At 39.2% G+C, this 25,415-nt stretch overlaps 1 protein-coding gene across 2 annotated transcripts in view; it reads right to left on the bottom strand.

Annotated features, from left to right (window-relative positions):
- The window catches only part of RNF38 (ring finger protein 38), a 107,333-nt gene that overhangs the window by 71,373 nt on the left and 10,545 nt on the right, over positions 1 to 25,415 (bottom strand). Inside the window, exon 2 of one of the 2 annotated variants that reach the window (XM_056513118.1) lies at positions 21,869 to 21,953. The exons of the other annotated variant lie outside the window; for it this stretch is intronic. Coding sequence (XP_056369093.1) covers positions 21,869 to 21,917 — 49 coding nt within the window. The 5' untranslated portion in view covers positions 21,918 to 21,953. The remainder of the gene's footprint in view (positions 1 to 21,868; positions 21,954 to 25,415) is intronic. 2 annotated transcript variants of the gene reach the window in all.

The raw sequence follows: 25,415 nt of genomic DNA, 5'->3' as shown, positions 1-25,415 counted from the left end.
CCATATCCTAAAGCTTACATTCACTCTGAACACTTTTTTTAAGCAAACAGATAAAGCAACGCTGAAACAAATGAGACAAATTTCCAGAAAAAATTAGTTTTAGAGAAATAAGTTTATCACTATTTTTACAGTAAAAACAACAGAAAAATGTCCATTGGGAGCTCATCAAAGTCTCAAGTTTTTAGGAAAGAAAGTGCTCTTTTAATTGCTAAACTGTCAGTATTATTGCAAGCCAATCTTTGCCACTGAAATCCACCAATAGTTGCAGGTGTTCCTGAAAATTACTATCTCTGGCAGCTGTAAGTGGCTCTGAAGAACTCAGCTGGAACTGAGATGTCCTCAGCATCAGCATCCTCCCAAGCCTCAGAGCATGACATGACAGCACTCCTTGTGTTCTGACACAGACTACCCCTCAGACAGAAGAGGCTTGCATTCTACAAATGCTAGCTGCTCCCTCATTACAACAGTATTGTCCAGAAATATTCACTAAATCTTTTGAGCAATTTGCAGCTTCAAACAGATCCTCCCTCATTTTACCTCTACATTGTTCTGCTTGTCTACCATACTGGCTTAAAATTACTTTCTGAAAACCTATGCTCATGTAACAATATATGGCACAACATCCTTTCTAAAGCCTCTTCTCTCCTCCTACCAAGGCCTCTTTGAAGCTACCTAGTAAAAGTAAATTTTGGTATTTTGTATCTCTCACACAGACTTCATGGGACAATGAAGCACACAAAGATGGTTTTTCTAGTAAATGTGACATGTAAAGAGATCTGGTATATTCAAGAGCTAGCAAAAAAGCCCTGTACCCTGTGTAGGGCATGAGAAAACTATGCTGTGGTAACCCAGGGTAGCTCACCTCCCCTGATCAAGTCTTCCATGGTTGTTACAGTAGGCTGGGACAGTTTGCTTCCCAGCACCCCCAGACTGAGCACACAGAGCCTCAAGCATGTTTTATTTCCTCACAGTAATCCACTATAGCTCACCCACCCCATCTGCACATACCCTTGCACTGCTTCACACGATGGAGGCCAGCTGCAGACCCCAGAATCCAGACAAAAGCAAATGCACATCTTGTATCAAGCCCCTCAAGATCTAAAGCCACCTTCACAATATTTTCTTGATGTCAGTCAGTGGATGTAGCTAGACAGTTACGATTAAACAATTGCATTGTGAACATTATATGCTTGGCTAGTGTTTGTTCCAAGGAAAAGAGAAGACAATCCCAAGATGAATGGGCTGTTTGGATGAGAGCCACCAGCAGTAAGGTCAGGACTGAGCTGGAGGAAATTCCAGCAGTGGTCCACCAACCCAGTGACCACTGACTCCAAACAGACCGAGTCAGGCAGAGAGAACTGCACCTGCAGACTAATTAACATGGCAAACAGGGGGTTGAGTACTAATTAATGAAAGTCAGGTGATCTGTAAGTCAAGCAATGGATGCTGATGCTTTGTTCAAATGCACAAATGGTGTAAAGTTCTGATGACTGGGGAGCCAGCCTTCTGCCAGCTACCACCCTGCTCCCTCCTTGCACAAACCAGAATAAGAGGTAGAAATACATTGGCACTGCACAACAGGGAAGCAGCCTGCAGCTGGACAAGTTTTTGGTAATCCAAGTGGGACAGAGTGCCTTGCCCAGGCTGATTGGCCACTTGGAGCTAACGGGCTCAGTGGACAAACTCCAGTGCACACCGACCTTCTGGAAAACAACCCCAAAGTCAGGACAACCAGCACAACACTGTAGAGAGGTATTTCATCAATAAAAGGGGGTGACTGGGAACCGATAAAGAGGCAGGAGGATTTTGGGCTGGGGCTCTGCACAAGCTGCAAGAGCAAATATTTTGTTTCTGTACTTTGCTGACAAGCATCTTGAATTTTTTGTATTTTTGTACACTTTTTGCACTTGTTGGTAGTGTGAAAACTTGTTTTAAGGTGTGTGCATTTGCACAGTTTATGAAACATTGGGAATTTCAGTACTGAAATGGGTTCCTTTGCTTCTGTGAAAAAAATTTCTCTAATTTGCTCTGCCCCTGGACGGATCCTAAAGAATAGGAGTAAATTTCAGGGTGAGCCCATGACTCAGGAGGAATTGAAGAGATACTGTAATCAATGGTGGTCTTAACGTGAAGTAGATGCTAGTGAAAAATGGCTAGAAAATGGGTCTCTGCAATACAATATGATTTTATAGCTGATGTTATTTTGTAGCAGGCAAGCCAAACAAGATTCAGTTTATTATGCAGTTTTGTTTTTTGCTTTAAGAAATAATTGAGATGTAAGAAAACCACATCCACACCTGCTTTACATACGCAAAATTTCAGAAGTAATTATATTCATCAGGCTGATAAACCTTCTTTGTTCTTATGCCTTATCCTTTTAAACAAAGTGCAAATAATTTTTTCGTTATTATGAAGGGAAGAAAGAAGGCCCAAGATGAAGGTCCTCATGTAATCATACATAGCACCAAAGAAAAAAACTAGAAGTACGGTAGATCCAACACAGATGTACTAATCAAACAAATAAAGTGGATGTCCAAACACAAAACTGAACTTTGGGGTATCACAGCTTCAGCAGACTTGGCACAATGAACCATTCTTACCATCCTGGCTTACTCAGAAAAACTGAATGAAACTCAGCTAACATTCAAACCCTAAAATGACAACACTCCCACACACCCCACATGTTAAACCAAATAGAAAAGAAATTACAGAATTATATACCCATAAAAATAGAAAGGTCTTTCCCAGCAGCGTACAGAATTTCTGTTAGGCCTTGACTACTACATTCTTCAGTGATTAACTGTAAATGGAAATCTCATGCACACACAGACACACACACACAAATATTCTTGCATTCAGGACATGCTGACCCTTAATATGATTTCTAATCTAATGTTTGACGCACAACTATAAAATCACAAACTGAGTAGAACACTTTACTTGGATTCATAAAGATGGGAAATCCAACAATTAACCCAACTTCTAGATAGTAAAAACCACTCTAAAAGGAAGTTAAACTATATTTCCAAATGATTTCAAATTATTTGGAAAGGCAGAGAATCACTTGCAAAAATGAGATAATATGGTGACCGAAACCAGTATCTACAACATTCAAGGACAACACTGAGGATAGTGCTTGGCTGTTTTTAGATTAGGTATTTGGTTTAGCCAGGAATTTCACAATCTGAACGTCACCAGCACTCAGAATTGTTTCTCAAGGTTTTCACTTCTTCCAAGTTTCCCTTAGCAAAGACAATCCAAAGACATTTTCACTCTCCAGTGTTCTACTCAGCAGGAACAGCAAGACTGAAAGATAGACACAGACACACACACAGAGTACAGCCCAGCTCCCAAGTAAGCGAGGAATCATGAGGACATAGCTGAAAAACCAGGACAGAAACACAACTGAATGCAGCATACAGACAAACAAAGAGCAGTCTGACAGATTATATACAGATATAGAAGCCCACCAAAAAAGCTACACTGGCATCTTGCAGCAGTTTTGTCTCTCAGTGCTACTCTAAAAGACCATCTAGCATGTGGCAGGAGCCTGAAGAAACATCTGTAACAATAATTTTGTTATTAGGTTTTATTTCTAGGATACTCTCTTGAGGATTCAGTTCTGAAAATACCTTCCAACGTTAATACATGAAACAGATAAAACAAAGTAAGTGAATGCAGCACCATTACTAAATCACACCCTAATCCCTTCTACCTTCTACAATCAGAATAAAACAGTCTCACTTCTTTCTGAAAGGCTGAGAGAATTGGGACTGTTCAGGAAAAGAGAAAGCTTAGGGGTGACCTGTTCACAGTCTTCCAGCACCTTAAAGAAGTCTTCAAGACAGATGGAAAGAGACGATTTACAAAAGCATGTAATGACAGAACAAGGGCCAGCACTGTGAAATTGAAAGGCAGCAGGTTTAGATGAGGTATCAGGAAGAATCCTTTACTGTGAGGATGACAAGGCACAGTTTGCCCAGAAAAGTTGTGGATGCCCCATCCCTTATTCAAGGCCAAGCTGAATGGAGCTCTGAGCAACCTGGTCTAGGGGAAGTTGTCTCTGCTTACAGTAGGGTTGGAACTACATGATCTTAAGATCCCTTCCAACCCAAGCCATTCTATAGTTCTGTCATGCTGCATCAGGAATAGCCTAATTCAAACTCTCTTTTCTCATCCAGCAGCCTTCAAATAAGTATATACATAGCCTCCATTCAGAGTTTATGCCACGTTTATTTAGTCTCCTTGTGTGAAAAATGTCCTCCTGCAATTGCCATTGAAGGGTCTAAGGGCTCATAGCCCTCACAATGCTCCCTGCTGTGCATACAAGCTGCCTCTCTGCTAGCAGGCACCTGTTGTAGGCTGATAACATCAGTAAAGGGGCCCGCAGTGACACCCACACTTGACACACAATTCAGGCAGCACTCCAGCACACTGCAGTTCTTTATAATTCCTTTTTCAAACCTAGAAAATGTCAGCGAGATCTGTACATTAGGGTCAGGGTGCCTTTTGTCTGAGTTAAGCACAAAGCTACACATTTCACTAGCTCTGTAGGTAGAGAAACACAAGGAAGTTTGACTCCCTGTTTTTTCAACAGTTAAATGCATTTCAGCTATTAAAATTCACTCATCATACCTCAAGACAGAACACTCAAGCAATTTTTTAAAACTAGGAAAATTTTGCTATGGAATTAGAGAAAAATTAGTGAAAACTGCTGTTGGGTTTCATGTGGCTATCTACTCCAGCTGCTGAGTGGGTTTGTAACTGTACATTTAAGCACCATTGTCCTTGCTCAAATGATACATGAAGGAAACACACAAAGAGATCACCAGAAAAGATCTGAGGAAGTAGATGAAAGTACTAAAAAATAAAACCCCATACATCAATTGTCATCACATACTTAAAGTTAACAAATTAGGAAAAACACTCCAAACGCTCTCTAATGGACTAAACTTGTCCATTTTAAATGTTACACATAACAGTTCATGATTACAGTTCATAGAAATATTGCAAATAAATACAACTTGTAAAGGCCATAGAAGCAACATCTGCATTCTGTCTATATACCACAACAAAGGATATACATGCTTAAAAACAAATTGGAAATACTAAAATAATAAAGTCTTAACAGTAATGCAAGTTGGGAAAAAAAGCTACCCCTTCTCAGGCTGTTTTCATGAAGAAGTGAAAGGTCTATTCAGGAAGGAGTGTTATTTGATTGATTTGGGGGTTTTTGTTTGTGTTTTGTTCAGGGGTATATTTGGTTGTTTACTTTGGGAGCCACAGTTTCTTTCTTAGGGTTTTCTGGAGTTTTGCTGGGTTTTTGTTTATTTTTTTAATAACACTGACTGAACTTATTTGGACTACTTGACTATTAAGTAGTTTTTTTTCACCCAAGTTGTGCTGTCACAGAGAGACCCTGCTACAGCAGAGAAGCTGGACTAGACAATCTCAAAACCTGCCTTCAAACATCAACGCTTTTCTCATCTGAGCACAATGACAGAGCTTACTTTTGGCTAACTCAGGAAGCCATCTACTCCAGAAGAAGTTACACTATCCCAAAGCTATACTATCCCAAGCAAATGTGGTATTTTAAAGCTTGCCAAGCCCCTTTAAGAACAACACTGTATGAAATGCCATTATTAAAAACAATAACTTTTTTTTCAAAAAAGCATAAAAAGCTATTATTAAAAATATTTTATAGTATTCAACATACTATCTGATTGAATTCACGATCAGCCTGTCATTCTCCTGCTGTATATCCAAGTACAGAGTCTGTATCTGTATTTTAGGCAACTTCTTCATAGATGTAGGCAGACTATTACTACATATCCCTGTTCTACAGTTGTCTTTCCTCCATGTCAAACAAGCCCCAGTCTCTCAGCCTCTCCTTGCAGTGCTAGCATCCCAAATTCGGTGGTGCTTCATAGTTCTCTACTAAGCTCAGTCCATTTCTGCATCATTTTTTCTCATACTGGGGCATCAAAAGTGGATGCAGTATTTCAGATGCAATTTAACAAGTGACAAGGAAGGAGGAATCACTTGGTCTGATTTCCTTGCTATGTTCCTGTTAATACAGCCCAGGATGCTGCTGGCTTTCATCAGTTGCAGAGCACACTTTGGTGATGCCTGGCCACGGTCACCCAGGATCTCTAAGGCTTTTCAGCAGAGCAATTTCCCAGACAGTCAGCTTCTGTCGGAGAGAAACAGCATGTCCTGCTGCTTATGTGTCTGTTCAATGACACAACATTCCTGTTGGTCCACGCTTCTAGCCTCTCTAGATTGTTCTGGATGGCAGCCCTTACTTCAAGTGTATAAACTGCAAACCCAGACTGGAGTAATTCACAGATTTTAATGATGTGCATGATCAATGTCTGAACAATGAGATGTGAAGACATTAAATATATTTCAGGACAGACACCCGTGATATTATCATCTGGAAGCCAGTAGTATTACCCACTACTCTTTCCAAGCTCAAACATCTAACCAGTTTGTCACACATAGAATCACAGACCATGTTTTGAGAGGAACTGAATCAGGATCATGGAGTCCAACTCCTGGCCCTGCACAGAACATCCCCAAGAGTCATTCCACATGCCCAAGAGCATTGTCCAAATGCTTCCTCAACTCTCTCAGGCTTGGTGCTGTGACTGCTTCCCTGGGAGAGCCTGTTCCAGTGCCCAACCACCCTTTGGGTGAAGAAATTTCTCCTAATATCCAAACTAAATCTCCCCTGACACATCTTCAGGCCATTTCCTTGGGTTCTCTCACAAGTCACTAAGGAGAGATTATCAGTTTCTGCCCCTCCTCTTCCCCTCATGAAGAAGTTGTAACTGCAATGAGGTCTCCCCTCAGTCTTCTTCAGTCTGAACAGACCAAGCAACCTCAGCCATTCTTCATACAGCTTCCTTGAAGGACCTTCACCATCTTCACTCACCTTCACCTAGGACTTTTTCATCCATCCAGACTTTACCATCCCAACTTGGATGCAAGGATGCCATGGGTGACCACAGAAAAAGTCTTGCTAAGAATCAAGGCAGATGACAGCCTCTACTCTCCCATCATTCATAGATCTTGTCATTTCAGCCCAGAAGACAATCAGGTTGGTGAAAACTCCTACTTAATGTACCCAGAAATTACTTTATCCCACTTAGAACAATGTAGTCTACTTCTTTTAAAGCAGGGACTACTGTGCTGTTCTGTTTCTTTTCTTAACTAATTAAAGATCTATATCACAGAGAGAGAATGTACTCATTCTCCAGCCAAGGTGAAAGGAAGGCTGTAAATGTTTTATGAGACTTGTCTGATCGTATAAGTAAACTTGTAATATGTAAATAATAGTAAAAAAAGTTTTGCTAAGGAGACTTGCCAACATTGCCCTATACCTTCTAAGTATGCTCCTCTGACAATTTCACAGAATCCATGTTTGTTGGTATTGCAGGGTTTGTATCTTCTCCTGGCATGTCACGCAGACCTTTAATATGATCTTGCTCTGCTTTAGTTTTACCATCTGCATTTAGAGGAGTGAATGCTTGTCTTTGGCCAGCAGATATTGCAAGTGAAGGAATTCACTCACAGCACTGGACAGCAGGGTTCAATTATTTAATTCCCTTCAGTTATTTAATCCAGTGTGTTGCACTGCACACATCTACAATGTAGGCTTCAAGTAACACAAACTGTGTTATGGAGCACTTTGGGAATATTTTAAACTGTTTAATGAAGCACCCAAGTTTACCAACAGGTCTACAGTCCCAGGTAGGTTGCTTACTTAACTGCCCTGTAATGAGTGAGAACTCCCTGTACACACCAAGACTGGTACAGTAAACACACACTTGACCTCTTCTAGTTTTTGGTTTGCATGATCTCCAAAGAAAAATCATTGGTTTTGATTTACATAGCTATTGCTGTCAAGCATACTTAACTTCCAAACAATTTTGAAAAAGACGTGATCGAGCTCAGCTTCTTCAAGCTTCCATGGATCTTTCTTTTAAATGTGTTTTTCCCTCACAGGGCAGACTGGTAATAAAAACCAAGACTTCTAATCAATAAGAATAATACACAAGCTTACACCATTCCAGTACTCAAAATTAAATATAAACCCATGGGATAGCTACCAGCTTCAGGAGAGTTCACTTAGCTAAGACTTGATTGACAATTAAAAACATTTTTTCTGTTTTCTGCCAAGTAGAAAACAGTAATCTGAAGAAAAGAGGGGCAGAGGGGGAGAGACACAGAGAGAGAGAGAGAGACAGGGAGAGAGAGAGGGAGAGAAGGACTTCAACAAAAAATGCAAAGGCTTTAAGAGCTGCAAAACGGTGCACCTGACATAGAAAGAAAGCCTCACATATAATTTGAAGGACAATAGAAGTCAGTTACTGAAGTCAGCTGTTTGGACTGATGAAAAGCAGAAAGGCATTAAAGACAAGAAATGAAGCATAATTTGAGGGTTACAAGTAGAGCAGGCTAGGAAAAACTCAGCATTATTTAAATTGGAATCTGCCAGTTAGTCAAAATCATTTGGATCATTTGGTTTTGATGATGTTTCAAGTGAGTTCCATTTGACCTCTGGGGAAACACCAAGAATTTCTGTGCTTGTGTCTTAATGCTAAACTGGCAGCCCCTAGGCTGTTTGGAGAGTCTCTTTCACTTTGACAAAAACTTGGAGCACTAAAAAAGGCATTTTTCTAACACAGACCAGTATGAGAAGCACCTCTACAGTAATGAAACCTATACTGGTGTTTTTCACGTTCACTAATGCCTCGTGTCTCAGATATTAAACTAACATTTTCTAATAAAATGCACAGACTCTTGCACTGAAAGAAGTGGAGTCTCTGTAGGTAAAGAGCAATAAAATGCTGTACAAATGACTTAAAATCCTTTTAAATACGAAGAGACACACACAGCATTAAAAGCTGCTATTCCATGGCAGTAGTCAGTCACTGCACAGCAGCTGTGGTGTACAAACCTACAGGGCTGCTGGCAATTCCACAGCTTGATAAATCTGCCAATGAATCTGACAGGATTGCAAAGGAGGACACTGGCCATTAGAAACGTAAACTGCTACTGGCAAATCAAAGAACCACGTATGTGACATGCCTCTCATCAGGAAAAATGCAGAGAGCAATCTAAAGCAAGCTTAGTCAAGCCTTTGTCACTTAGCTGGAGCTCCAGTTTATCCAAAAACCAACTAATACTCCTTAACTGTTGATGCAGAATTTCAGTGGCATCTTGTTTAAGAGCTCAAAGAAAATAACAGTACAGCAGAACTACGAACCACTTCAGTCTGCTCAATTTCTGCTGTAGGATGGGAGCAGTTTGATACAAACCTTCATAAAGCTGTTGCAAACCACAAACATTTGGATGCTAAAAAGAATAAAGTGCTTTAGATTACTTCCAAGATAAATTCTACCCTCACCAATGTTTGATTAGATAGGTTAGACAATATCAGAAAGTTGGAGCAAAGAAGTAAAAGTCCAACAGCCACACACACACACAAAAATCCCCTGCTCTCTCATGTTTTCCAAACAACTTCGAGAGTCAGAGTAGCTGCAATGGCCAGTTACCAAACACAGGGCATCCAGCTGATTTTTTTGACAGCAATCCACAAAACAACCAGGTCAGAAGCAACCACTGGATTTCCACAGCACACAAAAAGTGCTCCCTTTATTCAGTAACACCATCTTCACTAGCCCAGGATGAATTTGTTATGATCTCTATGGCTGGAAACCATGTAGCTGTTGCAAGGTGTGATGTGGGTAATTTTTCTGAAGAGCTTCACTTTTGTCTAGCTGTTCTTTTGCCAGCGTCCTCTGAAAAATCGTCCAGAGTTAATTTCTGTGTGAAAGCCCTGGTGAACAGACTGCTCATACCACCTCCAGATGGCAAACTGCCTCACAGACTGCCTGACCACCCCCTCCCCACAATCACTTTTGCTGCTATAACCCAAAATTCATATACATGGTACTTAACAAAAGCTATCTGGAGAACCAGCAGTTGGTGAAAGTCACCCAACAGATCTTTTTGTCTTGTACATTACTCTGGAATGACACGAGCTTATTTTCTGGCAGCTCTTCTTTCATATTCAAGGGGGAAAGTTTTAGCAAGGTAAAATACTACCTCAGCACTTAATTAAAGAACATATGAACAGATTTTCACTTATCAGCAATTTTTACTGCTGATACATCTGGAAGTGTGCCTTGGTTGAAACACCTCATCTATTTGGCACTCCAGAGGAAGAATATGGATTTTCACTTTATAGATTCATCAGAAATACCTAATTTTTCAAATAACTTTTTTCTTTCTTCCTTCCTTCCTTTCTTCCTTAAAATCTGCTTTCATCCACACATAAAATTAAAGAGCTTTAAGACCTTGTTTTCTCAACGGAAAAACAAGCATATGACCTTGCCTTCAAAAAGACTCACAACAAAACAAGATGTTTCTACAATAAATCTAGCTGGTTTATTTTGGGATTTTTTTTTTGTTTGTTTTTCTGTTTGGTTGGTTTTGGCTGGTTTTGGTTTGTTTGTCGGGGGTTTTGGGGTTTATTTTTGAGCCAGCTAAATCTTGGAGGGTTGCTGTTGTCCCAGAGAAGCAGTTTTCACTTTCACTGTAGGAAGCCTTGTGTCACTTCTCTTCATGAAATGGACATTTTCCTGGTGGGTTACAAGTTAGACTACTACACTTGCTTACAGACAAAGCTTTCAAGAGCTTATGCTTCTCAGCAACATGAAAAGTTATGAACAGGATCATAAATTCAAATCAAAGACATTCAGTCAAAGAATGTCTCTCACCTTCCTTCATAAAATTCCTCTGATATCTAACAAAAGACAGTCAGAAAATTATATTGCTGGTCTCTGAAAAGCTGTCGATTCTTATTTAAATTTGAAATTAGAGCAACAGTTGACATTCTGAAAAAAAATTAAAGTTTAAATTTGCCAACTATATTACTAAGATAGAAGTGCTTTAGCACAAATACTTGCTTCAGGTGTCCCTCTCCTCCAAAGAGCTTACTATGGGAACATGCTTTCTCCAAAACAGAAGTTGGGGTGCTCTATCTAAACTGACTTTCATATAAAGCCCACAGCTGAAATTGAACAAATATTTGATTTTTACCTTCTGAAGTCCGTATACATCAATCTTTGGTAAAATGTTTTTACTTGAAATGCCTTAAAAGTCACTTCCAAGAATTAGAAGAGAAAGCACTTCTGAAGAAAGATAACATTTTTTGGAGGTAGGAACCTCCCATTTCATGCTTCAGAGAAAAATGTTGACAGCTTTTTTAATGTGGAAGAAATAATCTGCCGTCATTGCTGATTACTATGGAAACGAGTCTGCTGTGAAAAAGACAAAGAACCACAGAACCACAGAATAGCTGATGTTGGAAATGGAAGGAGCCACTGGAGGAGGTCATCCTGTCCAACCTCCTTGCTCAAGCTGACTGCCCAGAGCAGCTTGCTCAGCACAATGTCCAGATGAGTGTCTCCAACATGGGAAACTCCAAAATCTCCCTGGGCAACTTGTGCCAGTCCCCATCTCTGTTTCCTGATGTTCAGAAGGAAGCTCCTATGATTCAGTTTGTGCTCACTGCCTCTAATCCTCAATCCCTCAACCAGAGCTGTCATACCAGAAGGAAATACAACTACTACTTTTTCTTTTAAATTTCAGCTGTTTTGGCCACTTCTCCAGATAGCATGCAACCCACAAATGAGGATGCAAGAACATAATATATTGTCCACTTGATTTAGGGTGAGAATATATTGAGGCCAAAGAAAATGAAGTTATAAAATCATACTGCTGCCTGCCTGTTTGGAGAACAAGGAAGAAAATCCATCAGGTCTTTTTCTTTTTTTCTTTTTTTTTTTTTTTTCCAGTGTGCATTTGCAACCTTCTCAGTTGCAACATGAAAATATAAAAAGGCATTTTTATCCTCAGTAGGAGTTAGTATACTAGTGGAAATGTACAGTAAAATAACAGTTAGCTCCCCAACTACATACATTCACACAATCAAAAGCCATGAATTTAGAAAACATGCTCCATTTAAAAGCTAACTTAGAAAAGTTCAATTCAAGAACTAGAAATTACTATGCCCTAACTCTTTTTTCCTCCTAAAAAAGGCATAATTTGGGAAAAACTCACAGAGTAAAAGTTCTAAATCCACAATTTTAACAATGCTCAATCCATTAATTCTGGCATGTATGTGGCAAGAAATAGGAAGGGCTATAAGTCTTTGAGAACAACAATTGTTCATTAGAACCTGGAAACCTTTTAAAAGCCTCCCACGAAATGCATCCTTTTTTCAGCTTGCTGTTTTCTGTGAAGTTTAAGAGCAGCACAGTTACCAAGTAGAGGACCATACATAACTGATTACAGAACAAACTGAATGTTAATGCCAAAGATGTAATCATGGTAAACACAGAACTGACATACTCATCCAAATGCTGTTCCAGCAGAGTGATAAAGTCCATGGCACAATGTATTTATATCAAGGAAATTCATTACAACACTGTTCACTGTGCTCTCATCTGAAGAAGCTGTAATACAACACAGTGATCAAAACTAAGGACTAACTACCAGAAATAAGCAAATCAAATTTTTTGAATAAAAATGCTTCTCTTCCAGAAAACCAACTATATATATTGGTGGACTCTTGAATCAAAGATTCTGTTTCTCATGAACTTAAAAGTCTAATTAACTTCAAAGAAAAAACCTGAAGATATCACATGCTGAGAGAAGACAAAAGATTAAGTTTCAGCAGTGCTCAAGGAAGGGAGTTGAGTGCTATTTATTGCACATACTGATGGCTGGTTCAGACTCTCAAAACTTTGTTGTGAGGTCACATAAAAGTGACAGAGACCTGGCCTTCAGGATTTATTACAAGGCAAAATGAGAAAGAATTCAAAGATGTTTTAAGTACAATGTGAATTTTGCTTACAGTCAGGACAGCCATTATACCCTCCAAATGATGATACTTGATACAGAAATTTAGCAACACAGAGAACCCAACTCTACAATTTTTCCAGAATTAATATGTTTTCTGAATCATTCTCTACATGAAAAACTGTACAGTTAATGAAGCTAATTATCAAAGTAGTGGGATGAGCACTTGTTTTTGTAACAGGCTATTTGCTTAATGTTCTAGCATATCTATGCTAGACAAAGTCTGCTACCTAAAACTAGGCTACCTGAGAGTAACAGCTTACCACATTCACTGAGAGGCTACAAAGGGGATGTCAGAGCAAGGCTTAAAAAGTTAGGAGAGAGTAAGCTGGTAGCAGCAGCACACTTAACAGCATATTTCTGTTCCACACAAATACACTTCTTCATCAGCTTTCAGTGACTGAGGTGTGAGGATTACAAGAGAGCTGAACTTGTCAAGCAGGCAAATGATACAGAGCAGCAAGAATCAAAGGCACACACACCAGGTTAAACTCAAACCTGCCAATCAGCACAGTGGCATAGAGCAAGAATGATCAGGACATGAAGAGATCATAAAAAGGCCAGTATGTTTTAACTTAGAGAAGAGGTAACAAAAGGACACAAAAGGACACTTAAGCCTAAAAATATGAAGCCATGGGTTTACGTAACAGTATGAAAGTCAGAAATCAGACAGGAAGGAGTATCTCTGAAGACTACAGCAAAGACACACTGAAGAGAAAGCAAAAGATCAAGGGGCATAATATAAGTTAAGGAAGGAAATTTTGCAAAACTTCTAAAAAAAATTACCCAGAAGGATCTTTCACACAGGAAAAACTGGAAATAGCACTAAGTGTATCTTGCATGAAACAAAATCATAGAACTATATTGTTAATAATATTACTTAAAAATATCATAATAATTTTTGGGATGATCACACATCAGAATATTTATCCTGCCATTTCCTAGCCTAGAGGAGATGTTTTAAAACATAAGACTTTACAGGGACAAGAAGCTGCATAGGTTGCTCTCAGGAGAAAAACAGCAATGGAAGAACTTCAGGTAACTGTCTGAATACTGAGGAGCTGAACTGTGATGATTAAACAGTCTTTTCTAATTCAGAATGGAGAAACAGGTGAGCTATCCTACGTTTTCATGGCCATAGCAGAAGTTAAACCACAGGACACAAGTTTTTGGAGTATTCTTGGAAGTTCATCCTTTAAGCATGTATGGTTCAGTATCACACATAATTGCTTTAACTGTTCATTTTTCTTTCTCAACCCCAAATGTGCAACAGCTCTTCTCTACTATGACTAGATCTGCTATACCATTGTACAGAAATATCAAAACACCCATTTCTCTCACTGCAGCAGTTTTAAAAATTTATTTCACTCATCATCCTTTGTACCTGAGGCATATTGCTAAATAATACAAGACTGACAACATGAAGTTAAACAGTTAGCCAATAATCTGGACCAACTAGGATGCTAATGATAATGTACATGTCACCAAAGACTTCTTTTTAATTGAAAGTGTTAATGCTATCCAGAGAGAACGCTTCAGCTTCCTCAACCATCAGAAGACTCAAATATTCATTCATTTCTTAAGTTGGACAGCAGGATGTTATGTATCAGAAAGCTTAGAACTTCAGTCAAAGCTTATTTGGAAAACATGAAGGACATGGCTGACACATTAAGTACAGCAACTCCCCAGGGTGAATCCTTTTGCCTTTTCCCACCACTCAACTGCAGATTGCAGTTGAGATATGAATATATGAATACTGCCTCCACTTTTGCCTGCACTTCTGCAAAAGCCCATACGAGTTCAGTCCATCCTTCATTTGTGACACTACCTCAATGAGAAGTCAATATATTCACAAGAACATTGTCAGAACATAGTATACTTTGCCTCTTGAAAAACACAGTTCTAAGAACAGGGAGACTGTCCTAGGTGTACTACTACCAGTTAGTAGTATTACTAACTACTAGCAGTACTGCTAGTAACTAACTAATAGTAGTAGTAGTAGTACTACTAGTAGTCAGTTACATTCAGGAGAGCTTTCCTCAACTGCATTTTCCTCAATTGCTCAAATCTTACTTAAGAAATTTACAGTAATTTACAGTTATTTACCCTGAAGTGTAATTACCACCTGCCTTTTGTTCTGTGATTAGAACACAAACAAAGCAGACACGAGACATACTTTTTGGTAGAGCTAATTTCAAGCAACAAGTTGATTTAGCTAGTGGACAGAACCCAGACTTCTGAAGCAGGTGCAAAAACACAATCTCAAATCGGAATACAGCAAACAGCTGGAAGCACTCCTCGAAGAAAACCACTAGATTTGTGGGGGCTTTGTAATATCTTCCATATTCCATCTCACTCTAGTGCAATTACAGCTTTGTACACTCTGGCTTAACAGCAAGATTTTCTATTAAGATATCCCTTGGGAATGACATGGAAAAAAGGCAATCCCAGCAGTGGAATGTGGAGTGAGCACACTTGCAGAAAGCGGGGAAAGGAGAGATCAGGAGATTCGCTAAGTCATCTTGAAGAAGCAATGATGGGTTACTATAAAAGCTTCCTAATTATTCATAGCAATTAAAAATCAAGGCTGTTGACCCAGTTACTTATCATTTTAAAGAGGAAAAATCATTTGAGTAACTTTGTGAGTAAAAGCAGGGAGAAGGCCAAAAAATACCTTCAAGGAGATGAAAGGAGGAGCAAGAAGACAAAATCATGACTGAAATCAGAGGGAGTTACTCTGTGCAACCTTTGTTCCCATTGCCAGGGCACAGCCTCCACATTTCCAGAATATCCTCAGGACATGCTCTATTCAGGAGTAAGCAGAGCAGCACACTGCCATAAAATAAATGTGGAAGACATCACCCAGCCAGTTCCACAGACAGGCAAATATGCTTGATTAAGTGTGGGCAGAATTGTTCAGCTAAGGAGTGTTTATCCTCATCTGTCTAACATTATTCTGCAATTAATGGACAAGGCCTTCAAAGTTTCAAAGCAATCAGTTTCAAAGCAATCCTCATTTTCTAGTCTATTAAAATCAAGCAACAAGCATGACCTGGGGTCAAATGGAAGAAAGATATACAACAGAATTATGACAGTGTTTTACAATAGCAAGTGAGGAGCAAATAAAGTCACTGATGAAGTTCAGTGCCAGTAACTACAAAATTGTTCACACAAGGAGAAAAATCATCCCAGCTACACTTGTGGACTGAAAATTTCCTTTTGCCTTCTCCCCTCAAGTGGAAACATTTTATTTGTTCATCCGTTAATTTTATCAGAAGTTCTGCATTGAGAATAATCAGAAAAAGGCTACTGACTGAAAAATACCTCAGGGTTTTCTAGTACCTTAACTGTGTTCTTAAGAACCTGTAATTAGTCAGAGAACACTGATAAAACAGATAGTGTGGGGAAAAGCAAGAAGACTGCATACAGACCCGGACTCTTCAGTTTTTAAATTGCTTGAGTGAGTATAATACAGCCAAAAAAAATGTTGATGAAGAACACTCACTGTGCCTCAGAAGAAGTCCAGACCACTGAACACATTATGCCTGGCAGAACTTCCCACTCTGGAAATCCCTGACCACGGCTTTTTGAAGTTTGGTAATACGATGGGGCAGGTACAATCAGCTTGTATTTGTCAGATACCAGCTCAGGACTAGCTGGTATCTGACAAAACAAGAAAAATTTGCTCCAAAAAACATTGTTCATCTTCTACAGACATTCCTCCAGACTTCTAAGCTGTAGACAGGTTCCAGGTTTTGAAACACTTTTCAGTACTTTGGTGCGCTTTCAGTAAAGCTGCAAGAGCAGGGCACGACTGACAGCAGTCCTTTTCAGGAGAAGAAACCCCTTAATAGACATTGTGTGGTTACTGGGGACAAGCAGCTTTCCAGTTTTATCAGACTGGTAAGTGCCTGAACAGCACAAAAGAACATTCCTGACCTCAGGTCAGATAAAGTCTATATAACACTTTCTCCTCATTCTGAAATCTGCTTGATTATCGTTTTCCTTTTTCACACCATTTGCAGCAATTTGCAAGCCTCTCCAAGCACAACAGCAATGTAAGTGAAAAGATTCTGCACCCTGAAGAAAAAAAGCATGTTGTTTCCTGGTTCAGAAGCCCAATACATAGCCAAGCATCAGCTGTCAATTTCTAGCAGTATACAAGCACTGAGGAAAGACTGAATTTCTTTAGATTGCTCAACACTTAGCACATGACAGACCCTTCTGGGCTCAGGTACCTGGAAACTGAAATCAGATAGAACAATAGCAGTTAATATTAGGGCTACAGAAGTCAAAAGAGAAGAAAGAATTTCCAGAGAGAATTACTTTCTTGTTTCTCTTCTTCCTCAAGACACTCAGAGGTGATGGATGGCAAGACAAGCTGGAACACAGGGAAATATAATTAGGAATGAGGATCTGAATATCAGGGAAATACACAAGAATATGTGGGGAAAAATGGAACTGGAGAGAACTGCCAGACGCAAGCTCAACCTATCTAATACTAGATTTCCACTTCTTCTAATAGTGGGATGTTATAACATCTTCAAATTATCCTTTCAAGAGAGCCCAGCACAGAGCAGCAACTAAAGTGCTCTCAATACAATCTCTCAGAAAGATTGAAATGCTTGCTTAGTGCTCCTAATAGACCTAGGTCCAGATCTTCTTTCAAGAGCCACTTTGAGAGAGAAAAGCACAATTCAGACTGCATCATTTAAGTATCAGCATTTTGCCTCAATAAACAATTTAATTTAATGTTATTTCTCATAGAGTCAAATGACTAAGCTATGCTCTGGATTTCTAGACACAGATCCTCACTTGTCTAACTGCCAATGTGTCTACATTATTTTTGTGACAGAAGCAACATCTTATGATGGGAAACTCACTAAGTTTTTACAGGAAATTGTTTCTCTCCAAAAATGTCAACCATACTAAAAAACTTTCGAGAATTAGTAAGTTGAAAATAACTGTGATGCTAAAATGTTTTTAATGAACAGTTCATCTGGGGGAAGAAGTGCAGCCGAACACTTGGCTCCCTATGACAGGGTTTAATACATTTCTGTGAAATGATAATGTGCTTCTGGGTGATAAGGGCAATTCAGGTTTTCTGCTTTCCATTTGATATGAAAGAAAAGCCGTCTAATATTCATTATATGCCTTGTACATGCTTTGCTTGTGCATATCAAGTACCAAACAAAAAGCACCAACCCAGTACTAGTACTGTACAGGAGGAAAGCACTGGGGCTGCATAAGCAAACCATACAGCAGTCAGGTAAAGGTTACATTCAGCAGCTGAGGTTGGCATTTAGCAGCCTGCAAGTTTATGCTTTACAGTATTATGTGGGGTCAGGCAGGAAGGATTGGTACCTCAAAGTGAGGAGTCTCCACCTTCAGTCCCCTGATTTGTGAGGATTACTGAAAATTGCAGTTACAGAGTGCATAAGCTATTCTCTTTGATTCAAGAACAATCTGGATCACATAAATGAAGGTAAAGTTCAAAGAAATATCTGCACATTGAGGCCATTTTGTGTGTGAAAATTTTCATTCACTTTACACTACTGTAGAACTGTATTCAATAGAAAAAATACTTTTCTTCCTGAAAAAACAAATTTACTTTCTTTTTTCTCTTCTTCCCAAGTTCCAAGTATATGCATCTTCATCACTGATGCTATCCTTACTTCCACAAAGAATTTTTGAAGTGTCAAAAATACTTAAAAATGCCATCACTATTTATTTACTTTTACAAAGCACTTATTTGTGTTTACTGTGTATATCCTAGAAGCCTTCTAAAGACTATCAAAATGGATTGCAATAGGTAAAATGGATGACAAAAGGAGGAAATAAATACCACCTGGAAGGTGCCACACAGGCAGAAAAAAAGTGTTGCTTTGCTTTCATTTCTTGATCCCACATTAGAGCAGCACTACCAAGAAGGGAAACACTTCCAGATTTCCTGCATACTGTAGGTATGTATCTGAAAGGACATCCAGTGAACTTGGACAAGTGGTTTACCTCAGGTAATACCTATTGCTAGTGTTAAATTATACTACAGCAGTGCATTCATCCATTTTAGGAGTACAGTGGTCAGAAGCCAGGTGATAATGTGCAACTACTTCTGCTATTCCCAGCTGCAGCTTAAGAATACCTGAAGTTATTACCCTGAAACACAGTCTTTGGGATATTCCTTATATTGTTTCTATATGGCTAAATAAAAGGCTTGATGCCTGACTCAGACCTTCATGACATGAATTAGAGAAAACATAAGCCAAATGCCTTATGAACTCTGAAAAGACTAAAGCTGTCCTTATCTCCCTTAAGAAAGAAATGCCAGCCTAACACTCAAAAAACTACCACAAACCAAACCAGCTCTAGCAGCATGCGTTGATTTCACCTTATTCCTCTGTTTCCTCCCGAAGTTTCACACTCAATAAAAAGAAACACTGAAACACTTCTAACAATGGATTCAGATGGTGCTCTTTAAAGAGACTGTGGTGAAAGCTTCACAGAGGGACAGTCTACCTAAGAGGTCATGAAAAGACCCCACACCCACTCATGCCAGTGAAAAACAGATCCCTTCAAACACGAATCAGAAAATTTTTTTCAAACAATACAGATGTCTTTGATCACTGAAAGGCTAGAAATGGGCACACTTCCACCACAGTACGAAATACAAGATGGGTCACCTAGAGCAACACCAACTGATGCTTACAAATGCCAGTTTTTCCCTAGCATGCAAACCAAGTGCTACTTGGAAAGGAGCACTTCCTTAGAAGTAGGAGGACAGAAGTTATTTCCCTTTTATTCTTACTCATAAACCCATGCACCCTTCCAGAAACATGGTTTCACTGCTGAGTAAAGTCTATTACTCTCTATTCCTGTCAGCAACCTTGCTGACCTCTGTCCTTACATGAAAACAAGTTATCCCCTCTGTTCTTGTGATGGATGTGACTGGTTTCTGAAGTTAACTCTGAACATCACAGCCACTGACCTTTTACCAGAAGATGGGTATTAGATAGACATAATTCACCTAAAAGATTGTTGCAAAAACACACTCAAAAATCTAGGTACCAGATTTGCACAGACAATAGAAAAACTGCAGAAATCTCCATCAAATGGCAAAGCAGCAGGTCAGTCATAAGTAGATTTTACTGAGAATTACAGATTAGTCTGAACACTACTGTTTCCATTCCATTCCATTCCATTTATACAGTTGGATTATTTCTTTGTTAGTTCTGCAGTTGCTTTCTCTCTGATGTGGGGGGAACCAACACAAAAAAACAAAATAAACCCCACCACCACAAAACCCCAACAATTTTCTGAAAGCCTCCAACGTAAAGTTGAAGATCTGAAATCCCTGAAAAATTAAACAAAAGACATGATACACAAATCTCTATCTACATCAAACAGTTGTGGTATAGTTTTTCCATTGGAATTTCATTATTTTATTTTTTTTAATAATTCCTCTCCCCAATGGCACACTTACAAGTACAAAGAGCATCTTTATTTCTGACAAGTGAGTAATCTAGTAGGATTCATAGCCTTTATCCAGATCTTTCTGTATATTTATACTTATTTTTTCAATGTAATAGCTGCAATGCAGTCCATTTTCAATTTTAAATGGAAGCTACAGGATTTGAAACCCAGAAAAACCTTCCTTTAGGGTCAACTACATTACCCTTTTCAGCTGTAGAACTTTCCTAGGCAGCATACTGTTTAAGCCATAAGCAATCAAAAACCAAAAACTACATCAGGCTGAATTCACTCTACTACCCTGCATTAGATTTTTCACCCAGTTTGTCATATACAACTCATCTTGCTCCAGATCACCCTATGGAAAGAAGTTTTGTTTCCTTCTTCAAGCAATTGTCTTTGACAAAATCATGACATGAAAATCTTTGCGTAACCAAAAGTCAGATAACACATACATACAGGCAATGTTTGTCTGCACTGGTTACTTATGCAGACAATTAGAGATTTTTTCCACACCATCTTGTGTGGCAAGGTTTTGGTGGCTGGCTACAGGGATAACCTCTGTCAGATGATGTCAGAAGCTTCATCTATGCACAAGAGCCAATGAAGCCAGCTCCAAAACTGAACTACCACTGGCCAAGGCCAAGCCCATCAATGACTGTGATTACATCTCTAAGAGAACATATTTTAGAAGGGGAAAAACTGCTGCACAACAGCAGAAAAACAGACCTCAAGGTCTGTGAAAAAGGTGGGAGAGGAGATGCTCCAGGCACTGGAGAAGAAATTCTCCTGCAGCCTGTGCTGAAGACTATGATGAGGCAGGCTCATCCCCTGCAGCCACTGAGGTCCATGGTGCAGCAGAGATCACCTGCAGCCCATAGATGACTCCACACCTGAGCAGGTGCCTGAAGGATGCCATAACTATGCTGGAAGACATACCAGGTCTGTTTATGAAGAACTGCAGAATGGAAAGAATGTGAGGAGGGAGCAGCAGCAGAGACAAGTGTGATAAACTGATCACAGTCCCCATTTTCCTGAGCCACTCTGACAGAAGAGGAAGAGAAGTCTGGAGCTGAAGCTGAACCTGGGAAGAAGGGAGGGATGGGGGAAGGATGTTTTAAAGTTTGTTTTTATTCCTCATTATCCTTCTCTCAAAGTTCTCTCATCACAACATAACCTCCTTTCTCCACTGAATTTTACTTTCATATTGTCTCATTTATCATAGATGTTCTGCACAAATTAACTATACTCTGGAATTTGCTTCATGTCTCCTAATTCAGTAACATGCTACAGGACCAATAGCAGATATAGTATTTCCTTCTCTGTAGCTGCCAATTTTCAGCTTGTGATATCCTCTTTGACTCAGTAAGGTAAAGTATCTCTGCTGGGTGATCTTGCCTGGCTAGTTATCACCCATTCTCACTCTGTTCCATCAGGAATTCCCACAACCCCATCACACTCTTACCTTTCTCAAGTAAACAAGACCCAGCTCTCCCAAACACTCCTACTACCATAGCTCCTTGTGCTCCAACTGATACTCATGGTAACATCTGAAAGCAAAAGCAGCAACACAGATGCATGTCAGCCAATACCTGTGACATATCCACATAGCTCAGCAGTTTTCAGTTGTTTGTCTAGCAGCCAAAATAACCCTTTGACATGAAAATTTTGAGAAAGAGGACAAGTTACTGCAGTTACAGCCAGGCTATATGGTCATTTTAAGAGACTAACTTTTTTTGATGGGGATTGTTATCACCAGTATTTTTATACATCCAAACAAACTACCACTTTTGGTCTTAATGAAGGCATATCTCTATCCAGTCCAGAACACAGAACTCCCATATTTACACAAAAAGTACATACACAGACTTAAAGACACATATATAGTCCAGTTTTCTTTTAAGCATATTTCAGCTGAAGACAAGATCTCAGTAAGTAGCATATAGAACTGGAAGAGAAGTTTCAAAGTAGGTTGGTCATCCAGTCCCAATAGCAAATCATTAGCTATACCACTGCATGCTGTAGACAAGCTTCACAAAAAAAACCCTGTAAGTTGACTATGCATTCAACACCCATAATCTAAGAAATCATAGAGTCAGTTTCAGCAAACCTTGTTTTTTTAATACCTTACATAATGCACTGAGGCAATTAGAAGTAGAGGACTGTGGCCACTGCCAAATAGCATATCTTTTTAAGAGATACAGAGATGACTGTTTATATATATGAGGTATCTAAGTTTGTGTGTCTGTCTGTGAGCATTCCCACATGCATGCACTGTTTGTCTCTAGAAGCAAACAAACTCAAAATACACATGTCAAAAGAAAAAAGGTTAGAACTTAACACACTGGATTTAACGTGAGTCAGCTCATCACCAGTTGTGAACTCTCAAGCCTTCTTTAAGATCACCAGGATGTTAATAAGAGTAATAGCCAGTGGAAAAACAGAGAATAGTCAACAGAAATGTGTAAGTAAAGGAGACTTAGAATGAATAAAAAACAACCTTGTGACTTGAGATATATCAATTTTTTGTTTTAGCACAATACTCTTTTCAATTTCAACAGCTTCTGTGTGATATCTTTAAAGCTAAACCAAGATTTCTAGTAGCCTATAATACTATTGAAGATCAGCCATTGGACTTCTAGAAGAATGTCTCTTGCCCTTCTCTTTACAAACACAGATTTCAGAGTACTATAGCACATGACTTGTTAAACACAGGCTTAAAGAGTGAAATCAACACAGACCAGTAGATCAGACATTAATTCTGTCTTCACAATACTTGATTTGCAAAGTTGAAACATGACTATTTGTGGTTGATGGTGAGAATTATGTCTACACTTCCAAAGGCAATAGAGCAAATCTGCTCCTCAAAACCTGCCTCCATCTGCTCTGTTTCACAGTACTTTCTGGAAAGTAACATCTGCAGTGCTTGGGTGAGCAAATTTAGAATTTAAGCTCTCACTGCCCAATTTTTTCAAAACAAAATATGCTATAGCCAAAGCAAAACTCAACAAGTTCAGACTTAACCAGAGATCAGACTGACACATTTCTTTTCAATATACACAACAACCAAAGTCCACTTCTTCTTCTTCTTTCGTAACACATTTGTAACAATAGAAGCTTGCTTCATGCACAAGTCTTTCTTGGTAACACCATAAAAAGGAAGTTCTGAGCCCAGTTTTGCAATTCATACAAAATCCACACAAGGAATCCAAGCAGTTGGAGCAAGACAGCATTTTGTTTACCAGTGCTGAGGACAACTTTAATGTCCCAGAAATGTCCCAGGATGTGATTCTTCACCCTCAGCCTGCTAGTTGTATTTTCCATTGAGTACTCTGGGCAGCCATGGAGAACAGGTAACCACATGTCCTGGTTTCCCCTCTCTTAAGACTTTGTGATAGCTCTCCCCTTTTGATGTTATTGCTCCGATGGTCATTAAAAAGCTTCAATGGTCACAAGAATGCTGAACATAATAATCTGCAAGAGGTGCAATTCAGCCCATCAAAGGTTTTTTACTGTACTTTGAAATTTGTTCCTGCAGCAATAGCCTTGAAAAGGACAAGCTTAACTGGCCTGGGAAGTAGCAAAAACAAGGAAAATGCCTGGACAGCCATAAGAGCAACCCAGGAGGCTCCAGGCATGATTCCTCAAATGAGCTGAGGGGAGCACAAAATTTTTAAACACAAGGAGCACCAAACCCAAGACAGCAAGAGTTAGGCAAAGCAAGATAAAGGCTTAAAACACAAATGTTTTATAGGAAATCACCTCTTAAATTCATCACATGGACTGACTGCAAGGAAGAAGCAGTTGACACCCACACACCAAAAAGGCACCACATGGGCCCCAACATGGCTTTCTTTTCAGAAAGCCAAAAAATTTCTCTTCAGTACCACACACAGTTGTCAGGAACTTGAAATTTGAAGCATCTGTAAGCTGGTGGTCTATGTAAGAGAACACACAAGTGTATTGGTAAGCCACAATTCTCCAGAAGTACTGTGTCTATAATCAGTAGGGTTATCAGAGCAAAATGGTCATATTGATGAGTTACCCTGTTTCTCAAAACAGGACAAACTCTCCCAGAATGAGCATTTCAAAGTCACTTTTGTGTCTGAGAAGACCATCCTTGCACCTTTGGATATACTGATTGAGTTTGCATAGCATAACTTTCTGGCACAGGCAATCCCTAAGCAGTAACTCCAAAGATACTGCCTAATAAATATCAAAGCATGTCAGTATACAGATACTCAACAATAGTCATACCAACTGTACTAAGCAGTATTAAAGTATTCTCACCTACTGCTCTCTACAGAGATCATAAGATATTTCAGGGTTATGCTAGACATTCCTCTGAAAGAGGTGCAGTAAACCTTAGAAAACATTTCTTCTTCAAATTGTGTAAATTTAAGATCTTTAGAAGATCAAAATTACAACCACTCCAGGTGGCAGTCATTCAGGTATCTCTTTTCTGGACATCAACCCTATTTTGAAAAATCCATAGAGACATCATAACTAGATATGGTGCCTTGAAAACAAAGCTCTCTTACAGTTTTGCACGCTGGTTGTACAGAATGCTCTCGTATGTCTCACTCTCTAATCCAAACTATTAGACTACTTCTTTACCTCTCTTGTTACTTGAGGCAAAAAAAAAAAAAAAAAAAAAAAAAAGGGGGCTAACCCAGAACACAAAAGTGCAGAAGAACTGAGTTACTAGAAAGAGTTACTTCTCTGTGACGTCAGTCCCAAACAGAAAATGCAGTGTCCAAAAAATATGTGACAGAAACAAAAACTTGACATAATGCAGAAATGTAACACTACAGAATAAAAAATGAAACAAATTGGTTTAAAGTGCTTTAAAACCACTTTTGCCCCAACCTAGCTGAAGACTCAGTAACTCCAGAACACTGTCATCCTCGTTCGGCTTCACTACCCACCCTGCCACACAGCCTGTAAACAAGAGAAACAGATGATGCTCCAGTAAATTCACAGTAAACAGGTCCACAACAATATGGAAAACT

The sequence above is a fragment of the Oenanthe melanoleuca genome, chromosome Z (assembly GCF_029582105.1).
Source record: "Oenanthe melanoleuca isolate GR-GAL-2019-014 chromosome Z, OMel1.0, whole genome shotgun sequence".
Taxonomy (NCBI): domain Eukaryota; kingdom Metazoa; phylum Chordata; class Aves; order Passeriformes; family Muscicapidae; genus Oenanthe; species Oenanthe melanoleuca.
The sequence above is the reverse complement of the archived record's forward strand: the minus strand, read 5'-3'. Positions and strand labels throughout refer to the sequence as shown.